Below are 27,990 nucleotides of genomic sequence, written 5' to 3'. Positions count from 1 at the left end.
AGTATCTTGAGGGAGTTGGTGACCAGCTTTTCTGCACCGCATCCTCGTTAAGGTACTAGTTGAGTTGGGACTTGAAATAGTAGAGGAGAGGGTGAATTGGATAGGCGAGCAGAATATCATCTCAATGTGGAGAAGAACGTCAAAATTGCAGGGTACAATTAACAGAGGTATCATATGTACGAGACGCTAAAAAAACAGACAGCAAACAGAAATGAGCCTCAACGGCCACCAATTTGGCCTTTGGGAATAGGCTTCACCCACATGAACATGCAGTTAAGCACAATGATCATGATGCCAACAATCCAGAACACCTGCGCATAGTCCGTCTTGTGGTAGCGGAAGATGATGGCAAAGATGATACCACCAAAGTTACCAGTCGCGCCGACGATACCAGAGAGGATACCTTTGAGGTCGTTAGTAAGCTATACGTTGGATTGAGAGAGAATTAAACGTACCATTAGCGTGAGGGTGGATGTGAGGTACGAGCGCAAAGTTCGCACCGTTACCAGCCTCCAGAAAGATCGCCATAACAGCGATGAGACCGATCATCTCGCTCAAGTTGTGCGGGTCTAGCTTGCCAATGACGATGCAAAAGATACCAGACATGACGCCGACGAAGTGAATCCAGAACTTCTTCGCCCAGAGGTTGTGACCGGTAACCTTGTAGATTAGATCGGCGACAAAGCCACCAAGCGGTCGAGTAATAATGTTCAGGAGACCGAACATAGCTGCCCATCGTCCAGACTGCGTTTGTCCAAGGTACGGGAAGTTCTTGAGGTAGTAAGCACCCAGAATGGAATTGATTGCTAGTTCACCGCCGAAAGAGCAGAAGTAGCCCGCGCAGAGCATCAAAGTTTGAAGTGAGAACATAACTTTGAGTCCTTCCTTCAAGGTGGGTTTGACGACTACTTCGTGTTGGAACTCGTCCACGATTTGAACGTCACCGCGGCCAGATTCAACATCAGAGGTCGGTCGTTCTTGCTTCTTCTCGTCACTGGAGGAAATTGATCCGGTAGTCGCAGGCTTGTCATCCAAGGCTCCAGTTGTGGGGACAACAGACGCAGTGTGGTTCTGGTCGGCGCTGGATGCGACGGCAGCACCGCGCTCAGACCACTTTCCTGTAGGCGTGTCTTCGGTCAGAAGCAGAAGAGCGGTGGCGCAAGCGGTGATCAGGATGAAGGGAACGATGAAGGATACTCTCCATGCGACGTGCGAAGAGAGGCCTTGGTCGCCCTTGAGAGAGTCGTAAATGGCAGGCATGACGAAGCTAGAAGGTGTGAGCGAAAGTCGCCATATGGAACAAGACATGGTGCTTACTATGTGATACCACCACCAGAGTTACCCCAGCCGCCGACTAGGGCATTGGCAGTTCCAACGACATTCCTGTCGAAGAAACCAGTAGTCCAGACCTGACAAGGCACGAAAGTGCCTCCGAGGATACCAACGAAGAACCGGATGAAGTACAAGCCCATTGCGTTGTGAGCGGTACCAGCAAGCGCAGTTGGGATAGCACCGGCGAATAGCAGTGACGCAAATGTGATACGCGGGCCAAAGTGATCGCACATAGGTCCCGCAATGAAGCGAACCAGTAGTGTTGCGCATAGCGCGACAATGTTGGAGTTGGCGATTTCATTCTGGGACAGATGCATGTCTGCCTTGATACTCTTACTCAGCTGTGAAGGTGTTAGTCGGAATCATGTGCACAGTGACGTGAGATGAGGGTGACCATACCAGAGGTGGAAACGCGTACCTGGACATTGTTAGCATACTCTAAAAGCAAGGACCCACATGTGGGGAAGGACTTACCATGACCAAAACGCAATGAAGAAGCCCAGGTACGAGAAGAAAAACACCCGTCCATACTTGTTGATGGGGTTCAAGACTGGGATGGAAGTGGCCTTCTTGTTGTAGGGGTTGATCTCTGGTGCCGACCAGAGCATGTTAATCGCGAACGGCATGATGACGATAAAGATGACCTGGAAGGTCTAGTCCTGCTGTGTCGCTGGTATTTCTGGGAAGGTTGGAGACGAGGATGTCCAGCTGGCGCGGCTTCTCAGGCACAGTAGAAGAAACGGGAGCGGGCGCTTGCTGAAGCCGCAACTACAAACGGAAGCCGGGAAGTTATATAGGTTGATACACAAACTTCCAAAGATGATACTTCCGCGGTGAAGCAGGGTGACGCACAGCTAAGGTTGTGGCGTAACTCGTTCCCCAGGCCAAGTGAGATCAGACTTCTCCGTTCCTGTATTCAGTAATATTGGCGAATTCGTTATCTTCGTTGGCGATACCTAGCACCTGCGAGCCCAATGCTTCGGAGAAAGTATGCTTTGCCGCGTATTCGGGTGTAAAGAGTGCCTCCGATGAGCGCTGGGGTATTAACTTAGGATCCACATGCTCTTGTAGCGAATCAAATCTCATCGTCAACTGGCTAAACTGTAGCACAAGAGACTGAATTTCAATTCGACTGGCCGTGGTTCGCTAAGTTGAGGTTTGACGCGGGATGGTGGGGGACGGCAAAGGCGTTCTCTTATCTCTTGGCGCTAACCAGGCGAGAGACTAGACTCACTGTAGTCGAAGCCAACAAGGATCCTTATCAGAACGTCTCAAGATAATATGAATCGCTGCTTTTCCGCGGTCAGTATCTGACAAAATGCCTGTGTCGCCAATAACTTCAACCTCAACAAGTTCCTGTTCCTAGCACAAGCATACTAAGACGTGTCGAACTGGTGGCGTTGTCGAGAGCATTCAGAAGTGCTGCAGCAAATGACACTGGTTTGGAACGTCAGATCTGGACGTCTTCTGAATTCACAAAACGTGGTTTGCTTTTGTGTTCTAGCGCTTCCACAGACTTGGTGTGTTGGGTGTCGTGTGTTTCTACCGGGTGCGTGTGGAGACGTGGCCCGATAAGCACAACCGTAGCTCTACCAAGCAGGCGGGTGTATTCGCACGTTGCACAATTCTTACCTGTCAACTTGGTGTTCCGATCGCTTCTTCCTTTGTGGATCAGCTCCTAGCATAATTGCTTGTGAAACACGCTTGAGCCAATCAATCGAGGGACGAGAGTCTTATCTCGCATGACTGCGGATTCGCCCCGAGAACGCAGAATATGCACAAGGGCTCTTGGAGAACATTGATGATCTGGGGGGATATATCGCCTTGGGTCTCTCTTGGATTCATGGTAACGTCATCGTTTTCTTGGAAATCCGATATCTGATTCTCATCACGCCAAGACTCGTCGATACTTGGAGATCATGTCTGGCTCACCGTGACGAGTTTTTTGGTGTTTTCAGTATGTTCGGGGGCTTTTGCAGGCGGAGATCTCGGAATAAGGCCTAGCATGTGAAGATTGCTGCCGCCGCTGAAGCGACATCGGAGACGAAGACCGGAGAAACCATCTTAATTGCTCAGCTGTGGCAGAGAGACGATGCGTCTCCGGGAATTTGAGAAAGAATATTGTACTGCATGTGTGGGTATGCTCCACAGTGGAGTCAGCTGCAGCTGTTGAGCCTCACCGCGGAGATCCTGCGCTCGTCCTGGGGCAGTGACACAGCTGCTTCGTTGCTCTGTTGACCGTGACTTCGATACGATACTCAGCGACAATCCTATCGCGATCTTGTCGATTCTACAGTAGGCGCCGATGGAGTGGTTACTGATGAGAAGTAGGCCCTCTGACGTATCCGTGCAGTTCCTACATTGCCTACACTTTACATTCTTTCGTTTGCCAATACTCCTTGGCGCCCAAGACGCCCAACCCGTATATCGCCGCACCACACACAACCAGCACATGCATGATTTGATGGCTATTCCCTACAACATCGCACCTCCTGGGATACCATCTCTCAGGGATTCTCGCAGCGTACAACATGGCCCCAGTGCCATGGCACACGCCCAGCCCAAGATAATAGCCCAACCCCATTCTGTGATTCATATCCTCCATTCCGTAGAGACAGATCCCGTGGATGATTGGGAGGAAAGATGATAATCCTAGAAGGAGATAAAGCGTGGTGCGAAGATGGCGGGACTGGGGGCCGGAGAAAGAAGGGTGAAGAGTGGTGAGCGCGCAAGCAAGGCCTACCACAGTGGCAAAGACACCGTAGGTATCCTCCAGTAAAGGCTCACAGTGGAAAGCAAAGTGCGTACTGGCAATGGTCGTGCCATAGAGTGGAACCACGATACCAAGGTAATCGAATCGGCCCGTCCAGGTCCGGACCTGCTCACTGTGATCAAGGAAGATGTGGTAGCTGCCGAATGTCAGTCTCACCAGTTCTTCTGTATCTAGAGCTGTGAATGTAGGGTCAAGAGGTACTGACATAAACGAAAAGAAGAAACAAGTTATGACGGAGCCAAAGTAGACGTAGATTGCTCCATCGTCGCCACTCCTATTATTTTCTTCAATACGACTTTGACGTGTAGAAAAGTACAAAGCAACTGCAATGCAGGCGAACACGGCGGTACCCAGAATGTGTGACCAAATGTTCACTGTCTCATTATGGATCTCAAGGACGCTCTTTAGAGAGCGTAGGTACGAAAACGTTGCTCGTCTGGTTCTTGTCGTCAGTTCATATTGCTTTGACGGTAAGATAATCGAGATCATACCGATAGGATGTGAGCATGAACTCATTGTCTCGCTGCCATGGCACTGCATAACACATATGAGTTGATCTCTTTCCACAGATCCATTGAGTATGGCATAGAGTCGAACTTACAAAGATCGTCCCATCCGATCAGTGCATTGTAGTCTTCAAAAGCCTCCTTCTCGCCCCCGTCGAAACGGACATGTCGCGATGTCGTCGTTGCTCCGTACCCGTAGCCATGGTTCTCTCCCTTCAGAATCCCCGCTTTCTCTCTAGCGTCTTGGCATGCGTGTGATGTCATGCTATTAAGCTCAACTGAGGCTGATGTTGACCGCAACCAGAAAAGTATCTTTGCTATGTCTTCGTAGAGGTTTGAGATTAGCGGAACAAATGGATATGGCGATAGCTCTACTTTTGTGTTGATAGGAACATGCCCTACGCAATAGTCACTCGCAAGATCATTCATCAAGTCGTCACACTTGCGATGCACGGCCGTGACGCAGTCAATGAGTCCGCGGACCACTTCCGCCTTTATGTATTTATGATGCAGCCAAGATACACGGTATGCCTGTGTAATATTTATTCTCTGTTGTACGTCGTCTCGCCGGATTAGTATGATCCAAGCAGTTTCTGCTGTGTATCTCTATCTCCATCGCCCAAAGACCCGACTCTCCTGTTTCCCCTGAGAGCGATTGATCTTACGGAATCCATTGTTCAAGAATTATGTTTTCATGTCAGGCTCGCTTAGATTGTCGTGGCTGTCTATAGCTCGTCAGTCAACCTTAGCCCATCGCGTGCAACTCTCTCCCTGCTTGGACGTGTTCTCAGCATTTGCTTTTTCTTACCCAAACTTCAAGAACGTGAGGTTTGCTACAAAAGTATTTCCTAAACAGGCAACTTCGAGTTTCCATCGATCATAGCCGTCTATGGGTGAATAGAATCGTGGTTGTTGAGTGCCTTGTGGTTTGACAAGCGATGAAGGCTCCTGTTCTCACAGCTCGTGTTCACCTAGTTAGCTCACTCTACTTTCTCTATCTCAGTATCTATGGGCATCGCAATCTGAAGCTTGCCATAATCCATTGCCTAAATAAGCGATCGGTAGAAAAGTGTTTATCGTGGTAGCTTGTGAATGAATAGAAACTGCCATCACAGGTTCGTCGCCATCCTCCTCTCTGTGTTCACTCGAAACCTGCTCTTATGTCTAGGCTTTCTCCAAATGACTTTCACCAAAAGTTATTTCCTAAACAGGAAACTATGCAGTATCTGTTGATCGCGGTGCCGTTTGCGTGGAAGTAGCACGGCCTGCACGCGGCCAACACACTCACTCATCCATCACTGCGAATCCACACCCGTCCACCGCCTTCTGCTTGCCCCTCAAAGTCTTCCTCGTCCTATGCTTTACCAAAATGAAGGTCTATCACGCCGACAACTGCCGAAACAGGTAACTCTCTAATACCCGTTGATTGTGGTGCCCTTGCAGTGAAAGTACCACAGCCACCACCAGCTTCAAATATGCTCAACCTTACCACGCCGTTCCATCCATACCTACTCTTCACTCGCTCCACTGTACGTCTCCTTCATTTCCTTTCCTCTTGAGCGAAGTTTGCCAGATTGATACTTCCCGATCAGGTAACCTGCGATCAAGTGTCGATCGTAGCGAGGTTTTGGTGAATAGAATCGCAGCTGGTAGCAAGACTAAGTTCAGTATAAATTCAGCTTTCTTCACGCCTAATGTTGCCATGTCCGATGGGAGATGTGTTATTGTCTAAAGTAGTATCGTCTTATGATGGTTGAGACGGTCCTCCAGTTGATGGAAAATTGGACTAGGAAATTTGTGACTTGGTTCAACCCGCGATTAGGTCTGGCATCCTCTCACACCATGAAACCATTTGTCTCTGTAGTCACGTTGTGGAACTCGAATATCGTCGGCTCAAGCCTTGCATTGCTCGTCATCCCATCCGCTCAATACACGCGCATCATTCCTCGTAGCAAGACCGAAGTTTCAGCATAAAGCTAGTAAGGTTTTCCATGACAACATTCTAACAACCGCGCCTGATAGACCGGATACTGTTCAACGATTATAGACCATGGTTCATCCTCGACGATGGAAAATGCACCAATCCAAGCAGTTCCCAGCAATCAACAAGTAGTAATAGGTCATGGGTTCCATACACGGAAAACGTTTGCATACAGTCAGAGAACTGAGAGGATCAAGGACAGAGAAGTATGTAGGACGAATGGCGCGGACTTTCGACGGGTACGTAGACCAGGAATCGCCGTGCCTAGTTGGATTCTGAAGGAGAGGCTTATCGTATCTCTTTTCGATTACGGGTTTAAAAGTCGGGAAATAGGTGCCCGTGACTATTCGGACACGTCAGAATGTGGTCTACAGTATAAGGAGGACTCTGCACGCACGGGTCATCTCCTGCCTGACCGTATGCCTCCGTCTCCTCCGGATACTTATCGAATTGGCTGGCATCGCCAACGCCAGCTCGCACAGGGGGCACGTAGGGTGCATCAATGTCCTTCTTTTGTAGTCGGTCCCATGTCACTTCGGCGAACCAGGGGTGGTTCATAACGTCCTTGCTTCCGCCGTGCAAGTTGCCCAGTCGCTTGGTGAGATCCGGTGTGATGAGTTTCTGCAGCAGGTCGTGTGCGTCGGGGTGGATGTATGGTGGGTACTTCACCCTCGACTTGAGGATGTTTTCGTAAATCTTCATGGGTGAACCACCGTCCCAGAAGGGAGTGAAACCGCACAACATTTCGAAGATGAGAATTCCAAGCGACCACCTGCTGTTGTTAGTGCGAGTCGCGTCTTTACGCACGTTTTGACTTACCAGTCGACAGACTTGTTGTAGCCTTTTGACGCAACAACCTCTGGCGCCAAGTAATCAGGCGTACCGCAAAGTGTCCATGTGATGTCGGGGACCTCTTTGGCGAAACCGAAATCAGTGATCTTGAGATGACCGTGGCGGTCTAATAGCAAGTTCTCGGGCTTCAAGTCTCGGTAGATGATATTGTGCGAGTGCAGGTAGTCGAGCGCGAGCGTAACCTCTGCGGCGTAGAACTTGGCAACGGGGTTCGGGAAGCGCTGAGGATGTTAGTACTGGATAGCAGCCTCAGGCTAGGGAAGGAGTAATAAATGACGTACCTGGGACTTTCGCAGCAGACTAAACAGCTCACCTCCTTCTACAAAGTCCATGACCATGTAGAGATTCTTGGAATCTTGGAAGGTGCCCCACAGCGTGATCAGGAACGGATGCTTGACCTGCTGCAGCATGCGCCGCTCGTCGTTGGTGTGCTCGACCTGCTTCATCTTGACCACCTGGGCCTTCTTTAGCACCTTGACGGCATAGAAGCGCTGGTTGTGCTTGGACTGGACAAGATGGACTCGCCCAAAGCTGCCCGTGCCGAGTGTCCGCTGGATGGTGAAGTCGGTCAGCGAGTACTTGCCCTTGGTGACACGGGTCTGGTTGAGCGGCTGGGTCTGAAACTGCACGGCGCCGCCATTCTTAGGGGCCGACTGGTGCGAGCTGGTGTTGTTGGGGTGTATCAGGTTCTGTATGCTGGGGACATTGTGCGATGGCGTAGGGTTGGACTGGGGACTGGCGCCAAACTGCTGCTGCTGTTGGGCGTAGGCGGGGTTCATCGAGTCGGCCGGCTTGCTGTTTGCGGCAGGCGCGGCCGGGGCCGTGGTGCTGGTGTTGCTCACAGTATTGGTGAGAGACTCGTTCGTCTTCGTCTTATGGAGGTGGAAGGAGCCTGACTTGCGCGAGGTCGTGGGCGTAATGGGCGAGTGGCTGTCCTTGATGGGCGAAGTCGGCGAATCAAGGTCCTTGGAGCCGTTCGAGTCCTTGGTCCGCTTCTTCTTGAGGAAGCCCAGAGTAGGCATTGGAGGGGCGGATCGAGGAATGCGGCGGCCCTGCCCTGCCTGTTCCTGGACGCAGCTCGGGCGATCTCAGCAAGCAGCGGCCAGGAATGCGCGGGGAGCTCGGGACGGTGTTGGGCGGCGCAGAGGACAGCAATTGATGCGCTCAGAATGGGTGTGAATGCGCGGGCGTCAGCAGAAGCAAGGTAAGGATGGCGTTGGTCAGGGAGTGTTTGCGGCGTGGGCGGGCAAGCTTTGGGCTAGTTGATGGGACGAGGTTGGGCTAGACAGTACAGGCTCGCTCGCGGGGAAGAAGCGTCCAAGCTACCACGAGCGGGCGGCATTGGCAACATGATCCAAGCCTCGTCAAAGAACCATGTTTCAGTCGGCGCCAGCATCTGTGTTTGCCAACTGCGCTCAATGCCCTTTAACCAGTAATGTCTCATTGAATGCAATGCATCCCAACTTCAACATATCCATTCATTACATTGTGTTAAGCCCAAAGAGGCTACACGCGAAGCATCGCTTGTTGCGTCATGCGTACCGTCCATGGTCGTCCCAGGATTGAGGAACATGGCTCCCGAGTCTTAGCCCTGCTGATATACCCAGCCTGCTATACTGCGAACAGCTAGCAAACCAACAGTCCCGACCGATCAACTCCTAGCTATGCGCGCCAACATACATGATACACCGAACACCGACCCTACGTACCGTACGAATAACCCAAGAAGACTCATTATACAAACATGACTCGAAAGTAACCAAATCGCACACGTTGCATCATCAAAAGAAAACTTTGCCGTTTCATAGTTCATCATCCACCACGTTCGTTTCACCAGCCCCACCAGAGACCACGATCGGCTGGTACGTCTCCAGGTCAAGGCCGCACACTTCCATGCGTCGTTGCCGGAATCTTTCATAGAGGTTGCTCCATGCCTCTTGTGCTTGTTCGTTCTGCGGTCGTAGCTTAGCGCGTTCCGAGTACGGGACGTCGTACTCTGGTCCTGGTATTTCGGGATCTGACAGTCTCACGAATGTGGTCATTTTCTCAAATGCTGTCGCGTTGAAGTCGTCGACGACATTGCGCAGGTTTTGCGACTCGTAGACGACGTTGCCCATTGACAGTGACCATTCGGAGATTAACGAGTCTGGGACTGTGAAAGTTTTCCGGAACATGTTCAAGTCGGAAGTAGGTTTCGATGCGCGCATTGTTCTCAGCTGGTTGAAGCTTTGTTGCGACGGGTGTATCATCAGAAGAGACGTCGACATGTCTGTTCGCTCTGGTGTAGCGGGGTATGCAGCCATGGGTTCTGACTTGGAGAAAGCCAGCAACGAGTCCAAAGCTGATGCATCGAGCAGTACGCCTGGGCCTTGGAGATAGAGTATGCGCTCGTAGTCGACCAGTGAATACAAGCTTGCTAGCGAGTAAGAAGAGGGCAGTGTGTCTGATGCTGTTAGCGATCGGCAGGACGTGGCTTCCTCAGCTCAAGACTCACCATCTGCGCCTTCCACAATTGGCTCCATCGGCATGAGGGTGACACCGTACCGCCTCGCCGCTGTCCTCAGCAGTCGCCTTGTGGTCGACATTTCCGGACCGTATTTCTCGTCATCTGACTCCACCAACCATAGTTTGGGAAACATCAGTATTCTTTTGGCGGGGCTCTTCATCCTGTGCAGGTCAGAGAGCAGCATCACTGCACTGCATAGTTCCACATGCTCCCTCACCACCTGCACGTAACCCAGCCTGCTCCAGTCCATTGTTTGCCCTGCAATGTATTGCGCATAGGTATCGTCCACCTCGGGTCGGCCGCCCATCGGTCTTGCCCATTTTGCGTCTAATGTTGGAGGTTCTATCGGCTTCGGAGGCGGTAAAGGCTTGGGTAGCCGCGGTTTTATGGCGGCCTGTAGAGAATGTACGTATCGCTGTTGTAATACCCACCCAGAAAGGAAGAGTGCAAGTGTGAAGAGTAGAACTACATGCAGCGTTAGTGGATGCGACTTGTCGGTCCGTTGTGGACTGTACGTACCAATTGTTGCCGACAGGATAACACCCACCTGGCTAGAAGAAAGGAGTAGTCTTCCCATGGCTACAAGTAAACGCTGAATGTAAGAGGTATAATAATGCTACGATAGTCCAGAATGTCGAATGCTAAGAGTAGCTCGTGCAGGAGAGCGCATGCCGTGGATTAGTGTGACGTGCCATGTGGATCTAGATGTTCATAGGGCTGCATGTTGATCGTTGGCGTTGAGTGGGCAACTATCGATACTTTGGGAGCTGGCAAGACCCCCCGGTTCAAATTATCGCGACCACTGCGCGAGCTTCATACAGCACCACCCTAATCTCACCCATACTCCGTGCCCAAGCCCAAGAGCTTCCGAGGTCTCGAATTCCCTGTCGCAAGAATACTCCACACCTTCACATGTCGAAACCGCAGTTCGACCGCGCCGACGCCAGCGCGCTCCTCGACGACAGAGGCTATCGCGGAGCCCTCATCAGAGGACAGAACCCCGCGCTGCTCTTTGAAAAGGGTGTACGTGAGCGCATTACCGAGTCATACTACTGGAAAGAGCAATGTTTCGGTCTGAACGCTGCAACTCTATGCGACCGCGCGGCAGACCTCAAGTTCATCGGCGGGACAACAGGAATTACGGGCAAACCTACGCCATTTCTATGTCTAGCATTCAAGATGTTGCAGCTGGTACCGGACAAGGAAATCATACTAGAGTACCTGAACTTTCGCGACGATGAGGAGGACGAGGCACAAAACGGCGAGATAAAGAAGGAGGGAAACGGTCACTCATCAGAAGACGAGGATACGACCAAGAAAGCACTCGACCTAAACGCAGCAGGAAAACTTGGCGACTTCAAGTACCTGCGCTGCCTCGCCGCCTTCTACATCCGCCTTGCTTGGGAGCCCGTCGAAATCTACACAACCCTCGAACCCCTCCTCACCGACTACCGAAAGATTAAGCGACGCCTCAAAGACGCCTTCACACTCACATACGTCGACCAGTTCATCGACGACCTCCTCACAAAAGACCGTATATGCGCAACAAGTTTGTGGAAGTTGCCGTCACGCGCGAACCTGGAGGATCTAGATATGCTGGAGCCGAGGGAGAGTCCGTTGGGCGATGAAATTGATGAGCTGGATGAGGAGCTGGACAAGAGAAGTGATGCAAGTGCGAGGAGTTACAGAAGTAGGAGCTATGATAGCAGGAGCAGGAGCAGGAGCAGGAGCAGAAGTCGGAGTTATGATAGCCGGAGTCGTAGCAGAAGTCGCAGCTATGATAGCCGGGATCGGGGAAGAAGTCGCAGTCCAGGAGAGCCGAGTCGGTCAAGGAGCAGGACACGCAGTAGGAGTACAAGTCGCAGACGGGACTAGATTTATGAGAATGAATTGCTGCTGAGATTACCTCCGTTCCACTTAGGTCGCGCGCATCGAATTTAGCCATATACCACCCGTCGTTAACTATTGCCGTAAATTCTATTACTGATGCACCTTTTGTGAAGACGTTTCTACTTTCCTAAATTGTATTTTACATGCAAAATGTACCTTGAAGGTATACGCTGTAGTTTACATCATACTATATGGATATAAAACACTACAAATGACTTCAAGGTACTCTATAGCACTGCGGCAAAAGTCATGACTGCGAGCTCTTGTGTTCGAGCTGTCTTCTACAAGTTGAATCGCGCCAAGTATCTCCTATTACTACAATGAAATGTAAGCTAGACTCAAAACAGTGGAAGAGACTGCTTCATCTCGCGAGCAACTACCAGCAGTAGTAGTCTACCCAAACGCGCTCTACCTAGGTGATATCTCAAGGAGCACCACAGTCGCAACACCGCTGAGACCCTTGCACCACCCGAGAGCGTTCATCACACTAGTTTCTCCATTTACCACTTCGTCATACAACCCCTCCTCTCCCGCTCGACACACCATGGAGATGGTGTGAGCGGTAACCTGAGAATCGAACATGTAAACGCCTCTGACCTCAGCCCAGCTGATACACTTGGATCGGAAAGCTTATATCGCATCTTCTCACGCCACGCCAAGGTAAGCCACAACCGCCATGCTGTGACGTGCGCCATGCCTCTTGGTATACGTGAATCGACCGATGCTCATTGCAGCGGGAATATTACAAGATTTATAACCGAATCAACGGCAATAAGGTAGACTTGGCAGCATAAACAGTTCATGCCGTGCATGCAGCATCTCTGGCACAAATGAGAACTGGTTTAGTTGCACATTTCATAGACAAGGACTCGGGATTGTGAATTACAGCATAGATGACAAAGCATCCATGGTGACATTGAATTCAGACTATTCAACAATGGGTATTAGAACTCGAGATTAAAAATATACATCTTCGTCATGGGTATCATCCCATGCGGTGGTCATCAACTTCGGCGTATTCTGTGCCGACCCATGACCTGTTTCTCATCTTTTTGTGTCCAACAGGCGACGCATTATTTACAGCTGTAGCATTCTATGCACTGCTCTATGCTGCGTGCTCACGGGCAGCCGAGTTGTCGACCTTGTTGCGACGCTCACGGCCCTTCTCAGACCAGGGGAAGTGAGCGACGGGAATGACGAAGAAACTGTAGAGGAAAGGTTAGCACACATGCCATGATGGTACCGATGGAAGTTGTAAACTAACCTGTTGGAGCTGTCCGCAATACCAGCGAGGGCGTTGTACCAGGCAGCGAAAGCGGCCATGAGACCAAAAGCACCACCAGCGACAATGCAGTCACTCTGAGGACCAGCGGCACCGGCGTTCAAGTATCCAATTCCCAGCATGAGGAAAGCCAAGTCAAGAGTAAAGAAGAGGAAGAAGAAGGCGACGGTTGATCGGAGTGTGCAGAGTAGTAGGAGGAAGGTAAAGATGAACCAGCCCATGAGGAAAAGACCAAACGAGTTGTAGAAGTCGCCTGATTCAACAAGAGTCTCCTCAATGGCGAATCCACCTGGGGTGAGGATGATGGCGAAGGCGATCCAGAAACCACCGTAGGATGAAAGGGCAGTGGCACCGAATGTGTTTCCAACGGCCATTTCCCTGGTCCCTGTCAGATAGAGTGTCTAAACATTGTACACAACAATACATACCACATGCCAGCCAAAAGCTGCACAAGACCTCCATAAGCGTATGCGATAGCCACAACAATGTTGGGATGACCAATGCCACGGGTCTTGACGTTGATCAAGGAGAGAACAAAGGTGGTAAGGGCGAAAGCCGACAGACCCAGGGGAGCTGGGTTGGCGAACTTGCGGTTCGGTGGCCTGTATAGACCAGGCTGGAATTCACCACCGAAGGCTGCAAGGCGCATGTCTGGGTCGTTGGTAGCGACATGGGCAAGAGGGTTGCCTCCATAGTCGTAGGGAACCCTTTGCTTGGGGGCTCCTGCGCCGTTAATCGCCGCGTGGTCCAATGCGCTGGTGCCGTTGGTGTTCTTCTCGAAACTTGGGCCGCGCTGTGATAATAATTAGACTTGAAGTGCTTTACGCATGGAAGCAACATACTGCGGCGTCGTTGTGCTCACGAGCTGTCGCCATGATGTCTACTATGAGTGAATATAGTTTGGACTAACTCGAGATGGGTCAATGGGAAGAGAGTCTGGGGAAAGGGAAAGCAAGCCCACTCTGGGGGAGCGGAGAGACTGATATATGTCCAGACCAGACCTCGCAGGGAAAGCATGGTCCATCTACGTGTGCCATGAGCCGTCGTCCCATACTGGTGTTAGGCCCGCGACTAAGGGTTGGTAATTAGAATTCCAAACAAGTGCTAAAGCGGGCCACTCATGGCAATTCCCCATAGACGCCTCTCCATCCCGGGTAAAAGGACAGCATGCGTCTCCACAAGCGTGTCAATCAAGTGAGGGCACGGTGAGCGGACGAACGACAATCAGTCCAACTCAAGCCACCATGCGCCGTGTGATCGGCGCCAAAACTTACCTTGCCGAGGTCGGATGGACACCGACAAAGAGGATCGCAAGTGGTGCGCCAACCGATTCAACAGTAATTTGTCTTGTTCAGACGCCCTCGCTGGCTGCAATGACGCGGAGAAATTAGAGATGCTGCTTGGATTTTCGAGTGCGGATCGCCGTCCAAGTACCAAGCATTACATCATCGTTGCTTGTGATCATGACACATCAGCTTCCATCAAATGCCTTGAACGAGAACACGACAGACATCGCGAGAATGAGTCTTCGAGACATCGTATAACACACAGACCGCCATTGGCATTTGCATGTTAGCGGTCTGACTGCATGTTTACCCTTGAGGAGTGCCCCCTGCGAGAGACGCGTGCAGGAGTGGAGCTCAAGCCAGTGCACCAACGCTCAATTTACTCGGAGTAGTTAAACGCGAAATCGGCGTTCTGACCATCCATGTGTGTACGCGAACCTCCAATGTGGACACTCGTTCTCTGTTCGCTGAGCTAGGATACCGGATCTCGCGGGTACGATATTAGATCATAATATGAACGCAGCCCTTCCCTTGGTATTTGCGCGGCTGTTGGACTTTGACGCTTTTGTATTGGAAACAGCCACAACGCGTCCTGTTGCTCTACAAGCAATTTATTGGGCGTTGATTTGAAACTTGGGATCCTTAAAGGCCGCGGAGAGACGGGATGATGATTTTGTGCATGAGGTAAGGCGGCTAAGCTTTGTCCAAGAGCCTCGGCATAAGCCACCGGCATCTTCCAAAATCATGACATAACAAAAGTCTGGTAGAGCTAAAGAGACGCGCCGTCGCAACAGTTTACACAAATGCCGAATGTTAGAATTTGAAATTGTCGTTCAGAAAACGACGAGCGGAAAAGTCTGTCCATCAATTGTGGGATTGAGGATCCTAGCGTAGCGTGAAGCCGCCATCTCCCTGGTTGTCCGGGGCTGCATGGGGCCGCAAGTGGAGCAACATCTTACCACCCATCCTAGCCGTGCGGTTGAGACGCAGGCTAGTTGTTGCAATCCTTCGGACCAGCGGGAGCAGCTGTCAAGTCATTTGCACCTGCATCCTGCCGTTCCGTGTCCGTTGTCTCCGCGACGGAACTTGTGGTGCGTAAACGCGACGTGTTGCAATCGATGGTCTCTCAGAGTCCATTCATTGCCTGCAGCATCTGTTATCCTCGCCGGGCCTTCTTGTTGAAGGTAGCAGGTACAATGTGGAAGATTCAACCCAGTGTGCAACATTCGATTGGTATTGGATGCCATGATGATGGGTCACTCAACACATGCATGTCAGTTGCGCAAAGTAATATGATGGCGCCAACTGGTCGCACTTTAGGCTAATGAATCGATGTAAGATGCATCCTCACAATGATTGTGGTGGCATTGCTTGGGATGCTTTGTGTCTGCCACCGGGCTTGACCACAACGTCAAGAATGAAGCAAAGTTTATGGGACATGTTCACTGGGTGATGGCCAAAAACAAATCACTTTTCTTGTCCATTGCGCGAACGCGCTCAGGTTGCTTTTGTCAACGAAGAACCCCAGTAGTTGCCAGGACATACCACTGTCGAGGCGCCATACGGTACCTGCATGAAACAAGGAGAAGCCCTGAGCATTGTTGAACTGACCATAAAAAGGACCAATGTTCTGACAGAGCCGCAGGTCAGTGACAGGATATTGACAAGTCACTTGCTGTAGCGCGGATATGGGAGATTTGTGTTTGGCTGCTGTGGCTGGTCGGTCTCTGCCGCACTTCCACAAGGCTTCGGAAACGAGGAAGTAGGGTCCACCCAGATTGTGGAGGGACAAGATCTGGGGACTCCACTTCGACCCTGCGTAAGAGCGTGCCAGGAGTCAGGGCGCTGGGAGAGCGGAAAGAAAGTCTCGCCACCTTTGTGATACCGAGGAGCCAAGTGTTTCCCGCGGTCCTCCGGCACGCTCCTATCCACACAATGGCTGGGAGTTGCTGGTGTCCGTCTTGCCGACACGCTACGAGTTTGAACAGTAGCCATCAGGTGATGCAGGACGTCGTGTATCATCTGTTGGTTTGTGACCAGGAGAGTCTCGCGGCTCTGGCGTCACCCAGCAGTGTTCTGGACTCTCGATGATGCTTTGCCCAGCATCACCTTGCACACGACCACCCTCCGATGCCGCAACACGTTACGTGTACGGCTTGCATGTATACAGGAAAGGTGCGGAGAAGTATAATGTTTGTAGTTGTCTGGGCCTGTTGATTGATTTAGCTAAGAGCAACATTGCCTTATCGTAGTGCCACACCATATCACTTGGTAAATGCTGACTTTACCAAGTGTTGTCGTCGATTTACGACAAGAATCGCGTCCCCAGAAAGCATTGAGTCTACAGTCGAAAAGACGAGAGGACGTTGCAACAAACAGTACAAGGGGAGAAAAGTGGCGTTTCTTATCCCTCTCTGCCGGCTTGGTACCAACTTGGCGCGTCTCGCTACCAATACAGGCGCCGGTAAGCAGAGGAGGGCCGATGACGATACTGGAATGTCCGAGCTCGTCAATGGGAATGTCAAACTCTCAGTTCGAAGTAGGCTGGCGATATTTGCTTTGGTGTTGAGGCGCGTTTCTTGCGGAACGCCAGCTACGTAATGGGTGGACGATCTATACTTAGCGCGGGGGAAGCTGCCAGAGCTCCGCCACGCTACCCGTGGAGCTTGCCTGCTTGCCTGAACTCGGTGTTTAGGCAGATACAGTCGACGGTTGATGGCTTAATACCTTGATGAGAGACTCTAAAGATACAATACCTCAATTCATACACCAGACAGATTGCCAGCCCAGTATGTCAGACAACAACAACAACACGTCCCACGAGGACATGCCCAGCCTCTCCTACTTCGACCACTCATCAGGCAAGCGCGTCAACACCGACATTGTACTTGTTGAAGCTATCCGCTCGCAATACCCCAACCTTGATCTCGTTATCGCGCCTCAGGGACGGCTCAACCTCCTCGCCTACGCATACGCTGGCCATGCGAAGGCCACCCCCCTCGAAGATGTTGTGAAAGACCCCGTATACGGCCCTGGGATCAAGTGGCGCTCATATGCTCCACCAGCCCACAGGCTTGATCCTAGTCCCGGAAACATGGTCGAGCGTGTCATCTTTGGCAAATACATGTACAAATGGAAAGACCAGGAGGCTATTCTATACATCGCCGAAGGTCGCGATGGAGGGTCGTCATACCCGAACCCAACCTTCCATTACATCCTCTCAAACGCGTCGCACAAGATCGATGAGCTGATCAAGGACGCGACAAAGTGGGGTGGCGAACTACACAACGAGGTCTGGGTCTTCGATGGTGGTTACTGGCAGAAGAGTGCAGAACTATTTAACTCGGTACAAAAGAGTACATGGGATAGCGTCATTCTCGACGAGGATATGAAGAAGTCTCTCGTTGCCGACGTAGAAAACTTCTTCGATGGTCGACAGACGTACGAGGACCTAAAGGTGCCGTGGAAGCGCGGAGTCATCTACTATGGACCACCAGGAAACGGCAAAACCATCAGCATCAAGGCCATGATGCACAGTCTTTACCAGCGCGGTGCGAACGGTGACTCCAGACTCGCAGTTCCGACCCTCTACGTCCGCACGCTCTCATCTTTTGGCGGCCCTGAATACTCCCTAGCGCAAATCTTCGGGAAAGCTCGTCAAGAAGCACCCTGCTATCTTGTCTTCGAGGATCTAGATTCAATCGTTACTGACTCCGTGCGATCATACTTCCTCAACGAAGTAGACGGCCTGAAGTCCAACGACGGTATCTTGATGGTTGGTTCGACAAACCACTTGGACAGATTGGACCCCGGAATTGCAAAGAGGCCCAGCCGCTTCGATCGCAAATACTACTTCCCAAACCCCGACTATGACCAGCGCGTACAATATGCCAAGTTCTGGCAGGGAAAACTCAAAGACAACAAGGACCTTGACTTTCCTGATGAGCTCTGCGGGAAGATCGCTGAGATTACGTCCGACTTTTCTTTCGCTTATATGCAAGAGGCTTTCGTGGCATCACTCCTTGCTATTGCCGCTCGGGGTGGTAAGAGCGTCGAGGAGGCGGATCGCGAAGCAGAGAGGTGGGCAGGTCCCCAAGATCCGATGAAGTCTACCATTGGTACTCTACATGCCAATTTTGCACGGAAATTACCTGGAAACATGTTCGATTTTGCTCCCGAGTCGGACTCGGATCTTGAACAACTAGAGCTGTGGAAAGAAATGAAGAAGCAGGTCAAGATCCTGCGCGAGGAGATGGACGAGAAGAAGCACAAGGGCGACTGGGAATTGCCTACTCGGTCAAAGGTCGCGAATCCCATGCCAAACCCGACCCAGTTTAGAGACGAACTGGATGCGATCCTGCATGGAGACCAGGAGAGGCGCCCTGGGCATCCTCACCCAGGATTTGGGTACATGGCTAGTCAGACGAGGTTTGAGTAGAGACCGCTTAGTTTATACGACATGGAATGGTATGGCGTTTTGGTGTGATGTTATAGCTAGCTTTTATATAGTATGAAATGACCATGAATAATTGACGATCCATAAAGATGAGTTGGAGTTGACTCGAGCTATATGGTACAGCGGCCTTGAGCGATCCTCGACTTCAATATACTTCCTTGTCATCTGCTATGATATACAAGTGCCTCTTCGAATTGAAACGATGTAACCAAACCCCGGATGGTCTAATCTCCATGCATAGCAGCCTCCTCCATAGCCAAAACAGCATGCTCTAACTCCCTAACCCTCTGCCCCACCCTCCTCTTCACCTCGTCCGCAACCGCCCGATCCTCACCTTCAACAACGCCCCTGTAGTACTCGAGCAACGTATCCAACTCCTCTCTCGCCGCTGCCCGATCATCGGGCGCATACGTAGTGTTCTTCTCACTCTCCTCGGACGCAATTTCGAATTCGTCTTTGGCAGTACCGTACAACTCTTGTATCTCCTCGATGGCCTCGTCGACCGCTTGTTGCGTTTCTGGCGATAGCGAGGAAGGAGCTGAAGAGGTGGCCGACGCGAATTTACCACGTGGTGTGGAGGTAAATGTGCGGACGGAGGAGAGGGTGTTGTAGGGCGTGGGGAAGCGCGTCCATTGGTTTGGCGCGGCTAAGATGGAGGTGTTGCGTGCCTGGTATGGCGGGGGAGGGGAGGGTGATCGCGAGCGCTGTTGTGTGTAGGTTTGGTATGAGAACTGTTGGGTTGCTGGGTAGGATGTTCGTTGCGCTGCTATTGCGCTTGCGCGAAGGGTTGTCTGGCGGAGGAGAGTGCGGATGGGTGCTGCGCCGGATGCCATCTTTGGGGATGATTGTCTGTGGTAGGAGGCGCGGAATTGACGCGGCACTGAGCGTTGGGCTACATTGCGCAGCGAGGGCGCTTTTGTGAAGAGTGTGTGCGACATTGTGGGTGGTGGGTGTTGGTGAGATGGACGATGGTGAGCCTGAGGTTGACCGGAGTTAAGCTTGTCACGCGGACATGACGGTGTCGCGATCCGGTATCTCTCGTCACTCCTAGAGATGCATGGGTATAACTCATTCTGCCGCCGTTCTACCGAGCATGCTCATTGCTGCAACACCCTAGGGTCATTTAGTGCCATATTGTACTGCCTGAAGGTAATTATGAGGTGTTGAGGCATCCAATGCTCCTTATTTTGTAGGCTTGTAGACAGCCGTCTGTCGCAATACTTCGTAAATGCTCTCATTGAAACCAAACCACAGACTGCTACATAGTAGTCTACATACTTCCTCAGATTCAGGGAACATACGGTTGCTGCATACATAAACACGACCACAGCAAAACGTGATGAGTGCCTTTTCGATATGCTTTACATACTTAGAAAAGCTGCAGCAATTTATTGTGGTGATTGCTGATGTTTGTGCAGCACGAAAAACGTAACGTAGGTTTAATCAGGGAAGGGGCAAATCAAACTGGGAAACTTCGCTGCTGAACTTCGAAATTTAAACTTTGACCAGATTTTTGCTCTTATGCTCGCATGGACCATTCCATCTCATCTTATACCTTCTTCTGTGATACATGGACTTCCAGTGAGTGGTGACTCTCGCCTGACGCAAATGAAGAAAGCCTGAAGGTCGTCTAAAAGAAAAATTACGAAAACACCAAAGTCAGAAGTTACGAACACATCAACCGACATTCATTCCCACAAGTAGTGCCTAGTGGTAGTTACTCAGACACTACAATGCAATGCAGGAAGATGGTTTTCATACCGCCCCACCAACCCCACTGTCGCCGCTGTCCAGTCCCGTTTTGTCACTGAGCCGCCTTCGTAAGACCCAAACATGTAGATACAACTACAAGGTTTGGTGTCTAGATATATGTGATTCTACCACCATTTCTTCCATCAATCAGTTCCCAAGCGAGCGTAGTCTAGTGGTTATGATGTCTGCTTTACATATCACATGTAAAGTTACGCAGAAGGTCGGGAGTTCGATCCTCCCCGCTCGTATGAGCTATTGCATCATTCTTTTTGCAGTTTTCCGGACTTCTCCAGGTATCTAGATATTGTGGCAGGGGAGTTCTCTATCTTTTGAGCTTGTAGGATGGAAATTTGCCGAAATGGGTATGTTGAACAATTTTTTGCCATGTTCCGATTCTCAACCACAGTTCGATATCATATGCTACGCGGTAATACTGCTGCCGCACATGCTCTCGAACTGTATGTGGTTTCTAATAGTATTGCGGATACTGAACCGAATTGAGAGAGCACCGATTAAGTTCAAACATGGGCTTTGGTTCGATCACCACACTGCTTGCATGCATGCGTTCATCTCACGTCCATAGTGCTCTTCTTGTCCGTCCTGTATGATCCATATCTCTCGTTGCTTGCGTCTTGATTCAGTTGCGGAAAGTTCGCCGAAATCGGTGCATTGAACCCCTCTTTTTTGCGTTTTGCGAACATAACGCCCCACTACATTGTGGGCTTGCACAAGTCTAGGCGTCATGCTTCTGCGACAGTTGCTCGCTCCAAGTACATGAAGTTGACGAAATTGTCTATTTCGATACTGTGTTGGTCAGGTATTGGTAGCAATATAAGACCTATCTGTCAGAAAATTGTCATATTGCACCATTTGAAGCATCCATAGGTTGTGTAGTGTACGTTCACCCTCAACCGCAATGCGTTGAAGCATGCGCTCATTCGATTCTAGGTAGTGGTTATCACTTCAGATTTTGACTTCATTCAATTTTCTGATAACCCCGGTTCGGTAAGACATCTCTTCATCCGAGATTGAGTATCATTTCCTAACATTGAGAAGAACCCGGGCACGACCTCAAAAACTTCTTTTTTTGCTGTGTGAAGTCGTTGGTATACTGCATACCGTCGTGCTGTGATTCGCCGTTGATGCCAGATGACGTGCTTCTTTTTGTATGGCACATGCAATCAAAGGTAATGCAGTGATGCAACATGCATGAATTAATTCCTATACAACCTGGGTATATACTACTATTGTTTGATCAGCCTTTTGCTCCATTCTGCATACCAGTACGCCTCGCTATACAACAATGCCGGGATATCATGCTAACCACCGATGGCCATGCTATGCGCTACTATGATATACCTAATTCTTGAAAATACCATAAAACCCCCACTCTTTTCTTACCACCACCGTCTCGAGTTCCTTCCACTGGTCGCGCACTGCAAGCAATGTCTCGTCGACGACACCACCGCACAAGTTCCACACACATTCCTCCCACAATCATTGCACGCGAAAGGACTATGCTCCACAGCCCCGTCCATATCCATATCCATATCTACGTCCATATCATTGACTTCACTCTGCAGAGGTGTATCGCAATCTTCACACCGAGGCCATTGTGACGAACTCTGCTCCTGCTGCACAGGCATTGAGAAGATGGGTTGAACAGGCGGCGCAGGAAGCTGTTTCCAGAAAGAGTGTAGCGTAGACTTTTGCGGCTTCGATGAGACTGGATTGGGTTGTTGGTGCATTGGAAGAGCGTCAGATGGAATAGGTGAGGCGTCAGGGTGGTTCCGTTGCGCGGCAAAGAGCATATTCAGCGTATTTTCTGGCACAGAATTAGCATTATGTAGCTCGATGAAGTAAGTATGCAGGACCTACCGTGTATCGCTCGCTCATCGGGTCTGTTGTCGCGGACCCGCTTGCGCGTGCGGTTACCCCAGTCGCTGCTCTTGACCCGATTCACGCTCATAAAGTCCCAAGCATTGGATCTTGAGCTCACGTGCGCATCTGTGTCCATCATCTTATCGTAGCCTTTGGGAAATGACATTGGCGATTGTGCATCTGGTGTAGAGACAGCACCGAAGCTGGAAATGGAGAGCGGCGAGTCGTCGGACGAATGCTTGCGCTTGAGGCCCATGGTCGCGATAATGACAAGTAATTGGGTTTGTTGGGAATAAGTGGAAGGTGTGCTTTAGTTGGTTACAATGTGGTAGAGTGGTGTGCGAACGGAAGGTGAGATGAGACGAAACGGGGAATGATGATGCAAAGTGGTTGGCCTGGGAGACGCGATTGTCAGCGCGAGCGCGTCGCGTGATGGCGTGTCGGGATCGCATTGCATCACTACCCGAGAGCACATTCAAACGGAATCAATACATGTGCCATCATGAATTTTCGTTTCGATAGAGATGATATATCATTCCCGAGCCATTTGATAACCTTTGAATTCAGAATGTCCCAGCACACTTGCCCAGAGGGCGATGGTTAGAGCCGAAGGCATTACGTCGGTCATACGAAGGGTGAAGCTCACCTACCCCACCACCCCTCACACCAACACCAACTACTCCATACAACATCACAATACCAGTCTCCAAGGTTTGTACCAGAACATTTCGCTCGATACTTGCATTCCTAAAACCCAAGATGGTCACCCGCAAAGCTACCCACGCCGGCTCCTGGTATACGGACAACAAACAGCTCCTATCGCAGCAACTCGACGGCTGGCTCGGAGAGGTTCCCGACTCCACAACGCCCATCGGCTCGGCGTCCTCACAACAAGGCCAAGTTTCTATACCGACGCCCAATGCGCGGGCCATCATCGCCCCGTATGCTCCCTGAAGAAGCTATAGAGAACATAAGGCTCATGGACATGCAGGCATGCCGGATACTCGTACTCAGGTCCTGCTGCTGCATGGGCCTACAAGAGCGCTGACTGGGCGAATGCGTATGTATAACAATATCAAAACAATATCTAGATAATATACTGACTGCTTGTAGCAAACGTGTTTTCCTCCTCGGCCCTTCTCACCACTACTACCTCACTGGAGCTGCAACAACGGGCTGCGATAAGTACCGTACACCTCTCGGCGACCTCACTATAGACACAGAGCTAGTCGAGGAAATACAAAAAGAGTGGGACCTGGAAACAATGTCCAAGGGAGTAGACGAGGACGAACATAGCTTGGAGATGCATCTACCTTACATCTACAAGATGTTGTCACTGAAGAACACGACTTTCCAGAACGACTCGACATCTGTTCCACTAGTCCCCATCATGATCGGCAACACTGATGCAACCGCTGAAGCTCACTACGGCTCCCTCCTCGCGCCTTACCTCTCTGATTCTTCCAACATCTTCGTCATCTCATCTGACTTCTGTCACTGGGGTTCCCGCTTTCGATACACGTACTATCAGCCAGCTGATGGTTCAGCAGCAACCCAGCTTCGGTCAAGCTCCCGCGTACCTAGCGACTATCCTATACACGAGAGCATTGCGGCTGTCGATCACGAGAGTATCGATGCGGTAGAGAGTGGGTCACATAAACAGTTCTTGGATCAGCTCAGGAAGACGGGCAACACCGTGTGCGGAAGGCATCCAATTGGTCTCTTCATGGCTGCGGTAGAGAAGGCAGGTGAGTTGGGTGAAGGAAAGGGCATATTCAAGTTCCTACGGTATGAGAGGAGCAGTCTGGTGGAAGGAGTGAAAGATAGCAGTGTATCGTATTGCAGTGCTTTTGCAGTACTGTGAAGTAGATTCTATTCGAGTAGCTCGCTGAGCCCTCAAGAAGTGACAGTTAATAATAGAGAAAAGAATCAACGACTATGATCATGCATACATGCCAACAGTACATCGTAGCTAAATGCTGTAACGCCAATCCATGCATCCAAGATATCCCAACAAAACGCATTCCAGCTTCCCAAATACACATCATGATGGCCGCGGTTTTGGCATGGCATTATGCTTCACACTCCACGGCTGCATACTCCGTCTCGCACCCAACGTTTTCCTCTGTGCCGATTGATTTTGCACCTGATTCATCGACGTCGTGTGAAATGTAGACGCTGGTCGAAAGCCAGATGCTGGTGCAAATGACGATGATGTCTGCTTGGTCGGGCTTCCTGGGTCTATACCCTCTTTTCCTGCCTGATGCAAATCCTCTGCATCTGGTCTAGGGGGTGAACTAGACAAAAGGACGTATCGTGCATTCTCCGTCCCCGGTTCAGGCTCGGCACGTTTCGGCTTAACGAGGATCGGCCGGTTCGTAACTTTGTGACTGGGTATTGAGAGTGGTTGAAATGGACGAGGCGGTCGTGAGGCGGAAGGTTGAACGTTGGATATGTCATGTAGTGGGGCATGAGTGGGGAACGAGGACTGCGAGCGTTGTAAGGATGGCGCGGTGAAGGATGGCGGTGTTTCTGTTTCCTCAGATATCGCGCTGTTTGATCGTTTAAAAAAGCTCGTAATAGCACCTTGGCCTTTTGCAAGTGGCTTGACGGCTTTCACACGGGCAGGCTTTGCTTCTGCTTTCTTCGAATCATTGTAGGCTGCTTTGCCAGTCTCTGCGTCCTGAGCAGTGGCTAGAGTGCGAATGCGCTCTGCTTCTCTTTGCATCGCCTGGAGGTCTCCTAGATCCCGAGCACTAGTGAAACCAGCTTTGACGGTCGGCATCGTGGTTGTAGCCATGGAGAACCCAGACGTTCTATTCATGGTGACTGCTACTGAGTCTGTCGAGAAAGAGTTTGACGATTCCAATTTGCGCCGCTTGAAGGACTGATTTTGTCCATCACCGTTGGACTTTGCGCTTTTGTACTTGTCGGGGCCGTATGCGCCCCATGTTGGATCATCCCCGTCAATCTCCTCTCGAGTCGCTGGGTATCGATCATCCTCTGGATGTTCCAGCAACCCTAGAGCATTCTTAATATCTTCAGATGATGGACAGTCTCTGCGCAGAATGCGGGCTAAATCTGGTATAGTACTTCGTTTGAAAGCCAGGTCTGGTCCCCGGTCGTTGAAGAGCTTCTGTATTTTCCGATCCGAAATGAATCTTGAAAGGGTTGTCGTCTCCTGGCCCGACTGCTTGACTGGACAGCTCAAGTAGAGCAGGCCTTGTGCTCGGGTCATACCAACGTACAACAAGCGCCTTTCCTCATCATGGTCATCGGCTCGAGAGTGAGGTATGGATCCGTCGTACACAGCAGGCATGAAAACGACAGGCCATTCTAGACCTTTCGCTGCGTGAATGGTAGAGATGGTGACCTGGTCTAGTTCGCTGCCCTCCTGGTCTGCCGCGCTCGAAAGTGTGACGTTGGCCAGAAACTTAGACAGGATATCTGCCGCGGTGTCGTTTCGCTGTTCGATGCCCTCTACCACTGGCAAGGCATCGTCAGAGATTTCTTCCCCGTTGGCAACTGCGGTAGCCATCTGAGTCGCCTGATTCACTAGCTCCTCCACGTTTGCCCATCGATCTTGCCAATTCTCCTTATGCGTCTGCTTGAGGTAGGACTCGAATTGAATCTTAGTCAGAATGTGCGATATGAGACCTAACAGGTTGCAGTCTTCGTCTTTAGCAGGCATGAGCTTCTCTCGAGAGGTGAGAATAACGTTGACGAATTGCTCGATACCCTTCTGTGCCTGGGCGGACACTTTGCTTGCCGGTTTCCTCCTGCCTTGGGCGACATCGAGCACCAGTTTCCATAGAGTGACTTTCCTGGTCTCTGCTTCTTCGAGCAGCGCCTTGGCAGTGACGTCGCCAACCTTCCGGGAAGGTACGTTGATGACACGTGCTACCGCGTCGTTGTGTTCTGGCTGACTGACCACGCGTAGGTAGTCCAAAATGATTCTGATCTCGGCACGGTCGAAGAACTTCGTACCAGCGACCATGCGATAGGGAATTCCAGCTTGTCCGAGCGCTCGCTCAATCTGAAGGGTGAGCGGAGACGAGCGCACAAGTATAGCGTAGTCATTGTAGCCTAATAGTCCCGCGCTAAGTGTTTTGGTCCGATGTACCTCTTCAACGATCCACCTCGCTTCTACGTTCGCTGATACCAGATGGCGAAGAGTGGGTTGTTCGCCGACACCGTGCGTAGCGATCAACGACTTCTGTGGTCGGCTCTCATCCTGCTCAATTACAGCCATAGCAGAGCTTAAGATGCACCCCGAAGATCGATAGTTGTTCTCTAAGTTGATTACGACTGACTCTGGGTAATCGGTGCGCATCCTCAGCAAGTTCTTGATCTCAGCTGATCGGAAGCTGTATATACTTTGGTCCGGATCACCAACGATGGTGATGCGTCTTGTATGTTGAGCTAGCAACCTCATTAATTCGTACTGGATATTGTTGGTATCCTGATACTCGTCGATGAGTACAGCCTGTATCGTGGAGACACATGATGGCGACTTCTTTAATAGATCCACACACCGGACAAGAAGGTCGTCATAATCGAGAAGATTGGAAGCGGCTAAGTGTTCTTGGTAGGAAGAATAGACCATGGCAAACTCATTGTCGTTGATATTCTTGGCTGTCCTTCGAAAGTCGTCGGCCGTGGTGCCCTTGGCTTTCAATTTGGAGATCCTGGAACGAGCATGACCAGGCTCCACTGTGTACTGATGACGCGTGACTATTCGCTTCAGTATCGCCGTGCTGTCGCTAGTGTCCGCGATACCAAAGTTCTTGTCAATTCCAATCTCTTGACCGTACCGAGACAAGAAGCGGCGCGCGACCGAATGGAAGGTACCCAAGATCAATTTCGCCTCAAGCTTTTCTCCAACGAACCCCTTAATTCGCTCTTTCATCTCCCGTGCTGCCTTGATGGTGAAAGTACATACGATGATGTTCCATGGCTGTAGTCGCTCGTGGTTGATGTGGTACGCGACGCGTGCTGTGAGTGTTTTAGTTTTGCCTGAGCCTGGCGGCGCAAGCACCTGGACGACATTGGCAGGACTTGTCACCGCACTCTTTTGCGCATCGTTGAGTCCCTCCAACAATGCGTCCATGGCGGGTCGTGTGAGAGATGGCGTCTCATTGAGGGCTGGTCAGAAGCCTGTGGCGTGGAGGGATCGAAGAACGCGCTAGGAACACGGTGCACGTGTCGATAAGATAAGCCAAAGTTCTGCACCTCGCATCATAGCCGAACAGCACCCGTTACAACAACGGTTCCTAGTAATCGGTACGGATAAACTGGGTTTACAATAAAATTAAGGGCTGGGTCAATGCTCTTCATACGAAAAGCGTAATGCTTCCGCTGGAGCTTGCGCCGGCGGAGTCTCCATGAAAAGGGCTTCGCTCGCCAAGTACTAATTTCTTGTGTTTTTCCCCGCAATGGGGACTGCGGAGGAACCTACCTCACTCGGACAGCTTTTATCCGACAACCCGGCGC

At 50.9% G+C, this 27,990-nt stretch overlaps 10 protein-coding genes across 10 annotated transcripts; 3 read left to right on the top strand and 7 right to left on the bottom strand.

Moving 5' to 3' along the window:
- Positions 1–218: 218 nt before the first annotated feature.
- On the bottom strand, positions 219–4,875 carry ALTATR162_LOCUS8631 (uncharacterized protein; the record flags this gene model as incomplete). The annotated part of the gene is made up of 8 exons (XM_043316264.1): positions 219–403; positions 456–1,267; positions 1,318–1,673; positions 1,732–1,750; positions 1,807–1,985; positions 4,076–4,541; positions 4,597–4,639; positions 4,707–4,875. 8 exons carry the CDS (start codon positions 4,873–4,875, stop codon positions 219–221), a joined length of 2,229 nt encoding a protein of 742 aa, XP_043172199.1.
- A 2,032-nt stretch (positions 4,876–6,907) lies between these two features.
- Positions 6,908–8,466, bottom strand: ALTATR162_LOCUS8630 (uncharacterized protein; the record flags this gene model as incomplete). The annotated part of the gene is made up of 4 exons (XM_043316263.1): positions 6,908–6,935; positions 6,990–7,364; positions 7,412–7,665; positions 7,726–8,466. 4 exons carry the CDS (start codon positions 8,464–8,466, stop codon positions 6,908–6,910), a joined length of 1,398 nt encoding a protein of 465 aa, XP_043172198.1.
- Positions 8,467–9,246: 780 nt separating this feature from the next.
- Positions 9,247–10,527, bottom strand: ALTATR162_LOCUS8629 (uncharacterized protein; the record flags this gene model as incomplete). Its single annotated transcript, XM_043316262.1, has 3 exons — positions 9,247–9,887; positions 9,939–10,415; positions 10,470–10,527. 3 exons carry the CDS (start codon positions 10,525–10,527, stop codon positions 9,247–9,249), a joined length of 1,176 nt encoding a protein of 391 aa, XP_043172197.1.
- Positions 10,528–10,862: 335 nt separating this feature from the next.
- Positions 10,863–11,850, top strand: ALTATR162_LOCUS8628 (uncharacterized protein; the record flags this gene model as incomplete). The annotated part of the gene is made up of 2 exons (XM_043316261.1): positions 10,863–11,640; positions 11,702–11,850. The coding sequence occupies 2 exons, from the start codon at positions 10,863–10,865 to the stop codon at positions 11,848–11,850; spliced, it is 927 nt and encodes a 308-aa protein (XP_043172196.1).
- A 1,095-nt stretch (positions 11,851–12,945) lies between these two features.
- On the bottom strand, positions 12,946–13,997 carry ALTATR162_LOCUS8627 (uncharacterized protein; the record flags this gene model as incomplete). Its single annotated transcript, XM_043316260.1, has 4 exons — positions 12,946–13,045; positions 13,105–13,500; positions 13,551–13,915; positions 13,965–13,997. 4 exons carry the CDS (start codon positions 13,995–13,997, stop codon positions 12,946–12,948), a joined length of 894 nt encoding a protein of 297 aa, XP_043172195.1.
- A 3,202-nt stretch (positions 13,998–17,199) lies between these two features.
- ALTATR162_LOCUS8626 (uncharacterized protein) lies at positions 17,200–18,846 on the top strand (the record flags this gene model as incomplete). Its single annotated transcript, XM_043316259.1, has 1 exon — positions 17,200–18,846. The coding sequence occupies one exon, from the start codon at positions 17,200–17,202 to the stop codon at positions 18,844–18,846; it is 1,647 nt and encodes a 548-aa protein (XP_043172194.1).
- A 242-nt stretch (positions 18,847–19,088) lies between these two features.
- ALTATR162_LOCUS8625 (uncharacterized protein) lies at positions 19,089–19,802 on the bottom strand (the record flags this gene model as incomplete). The annotated part of the gene is made up of 1 exon (XM_043316258.1): positions 19,089–19,802. The coding sequence occupies one exon, from the start codon at positions 19,800–19,802 to the stop codon at positions 19,089–19,091; it is 714 nt and encodes a 237-aa protein (XP_043172193.1).
- A 2,386-nt stretch (positions 19,803–22,188) lies between these two features.
- Positions 22,189–22,753, bottom strand: ALTATR162_LOCUS8624 (uncharacterized protein; the record flags this gene model as incomplete). The annotated part of the gene is made up of 3 exons (XM_043316257.1): positions 22,189–22,193; positions 22,241–22,441; positions 22,495–22,753. The coding sequence occupies 3 exons, from the start codon at positions 22,751–22,753 to the stop codon at positions 22,189–22,191; spliced, it is 465 nt and encodes a 154-aa protein (XP_043172192.1).
- A 503-nt stretch (positions 22,754–23,256) lies between these two features.
- ALTATR162_LOCUS8623 (uncharacterized protein) lies at positions 23,257–24,361 on the top strand (the record flags this gene model as incomplete). Its single annotated transcript, XM_043316256.1, has 3 exons — positions 23,257–23,438; positions 23,489–23,557; positions 23,611–24,361. 3 exons carry the CDS (start codon positions 23,257–23,259, stop codon positions 24,359–24,361), a joined length of 1,002 nt encoding a protein of 333 aa, XP_043172191.1.
- A 180-nt stretch (positions 24,362–24,541) lies between these two features.
- Positions 24,542–27,607, bottom strand: ALTATR162_LOCUS8622 (uncharacterized protein; the record flags this gene model as incomplete). Its single annotated transcript, XM_043316255.1, has 1 exon — positions 24,542–27,607. One exon carries the CDS (start codon positions 27,605–27,607, stop codon positions 24,542–24,544), a length of 3,066 nt encoding a protein of 1,021 aa, XP_043172190.1.
- Positions 27,608–27,990: the final 383 nt, after the last annotated feature.

Source organism: Alternaria atra (assembly GCF_907166805.1).
Source record: "Alternaria atra isolate CS162 genome assembly, contig: 29, whole genome shotgun sequence".
NCBI classification, from domain to species: domain Eukaryota; kingdom Fungi; phylum Ascomycota; class Dothideomycetes; order Pleosporales; family Pleosporaceae; genus Alternaria; species Alternaria atra.
Note: the sequence above shows the minus strand (reverse complement) of the source record. Positions and strands in the feature narration are given on the sequence as shown.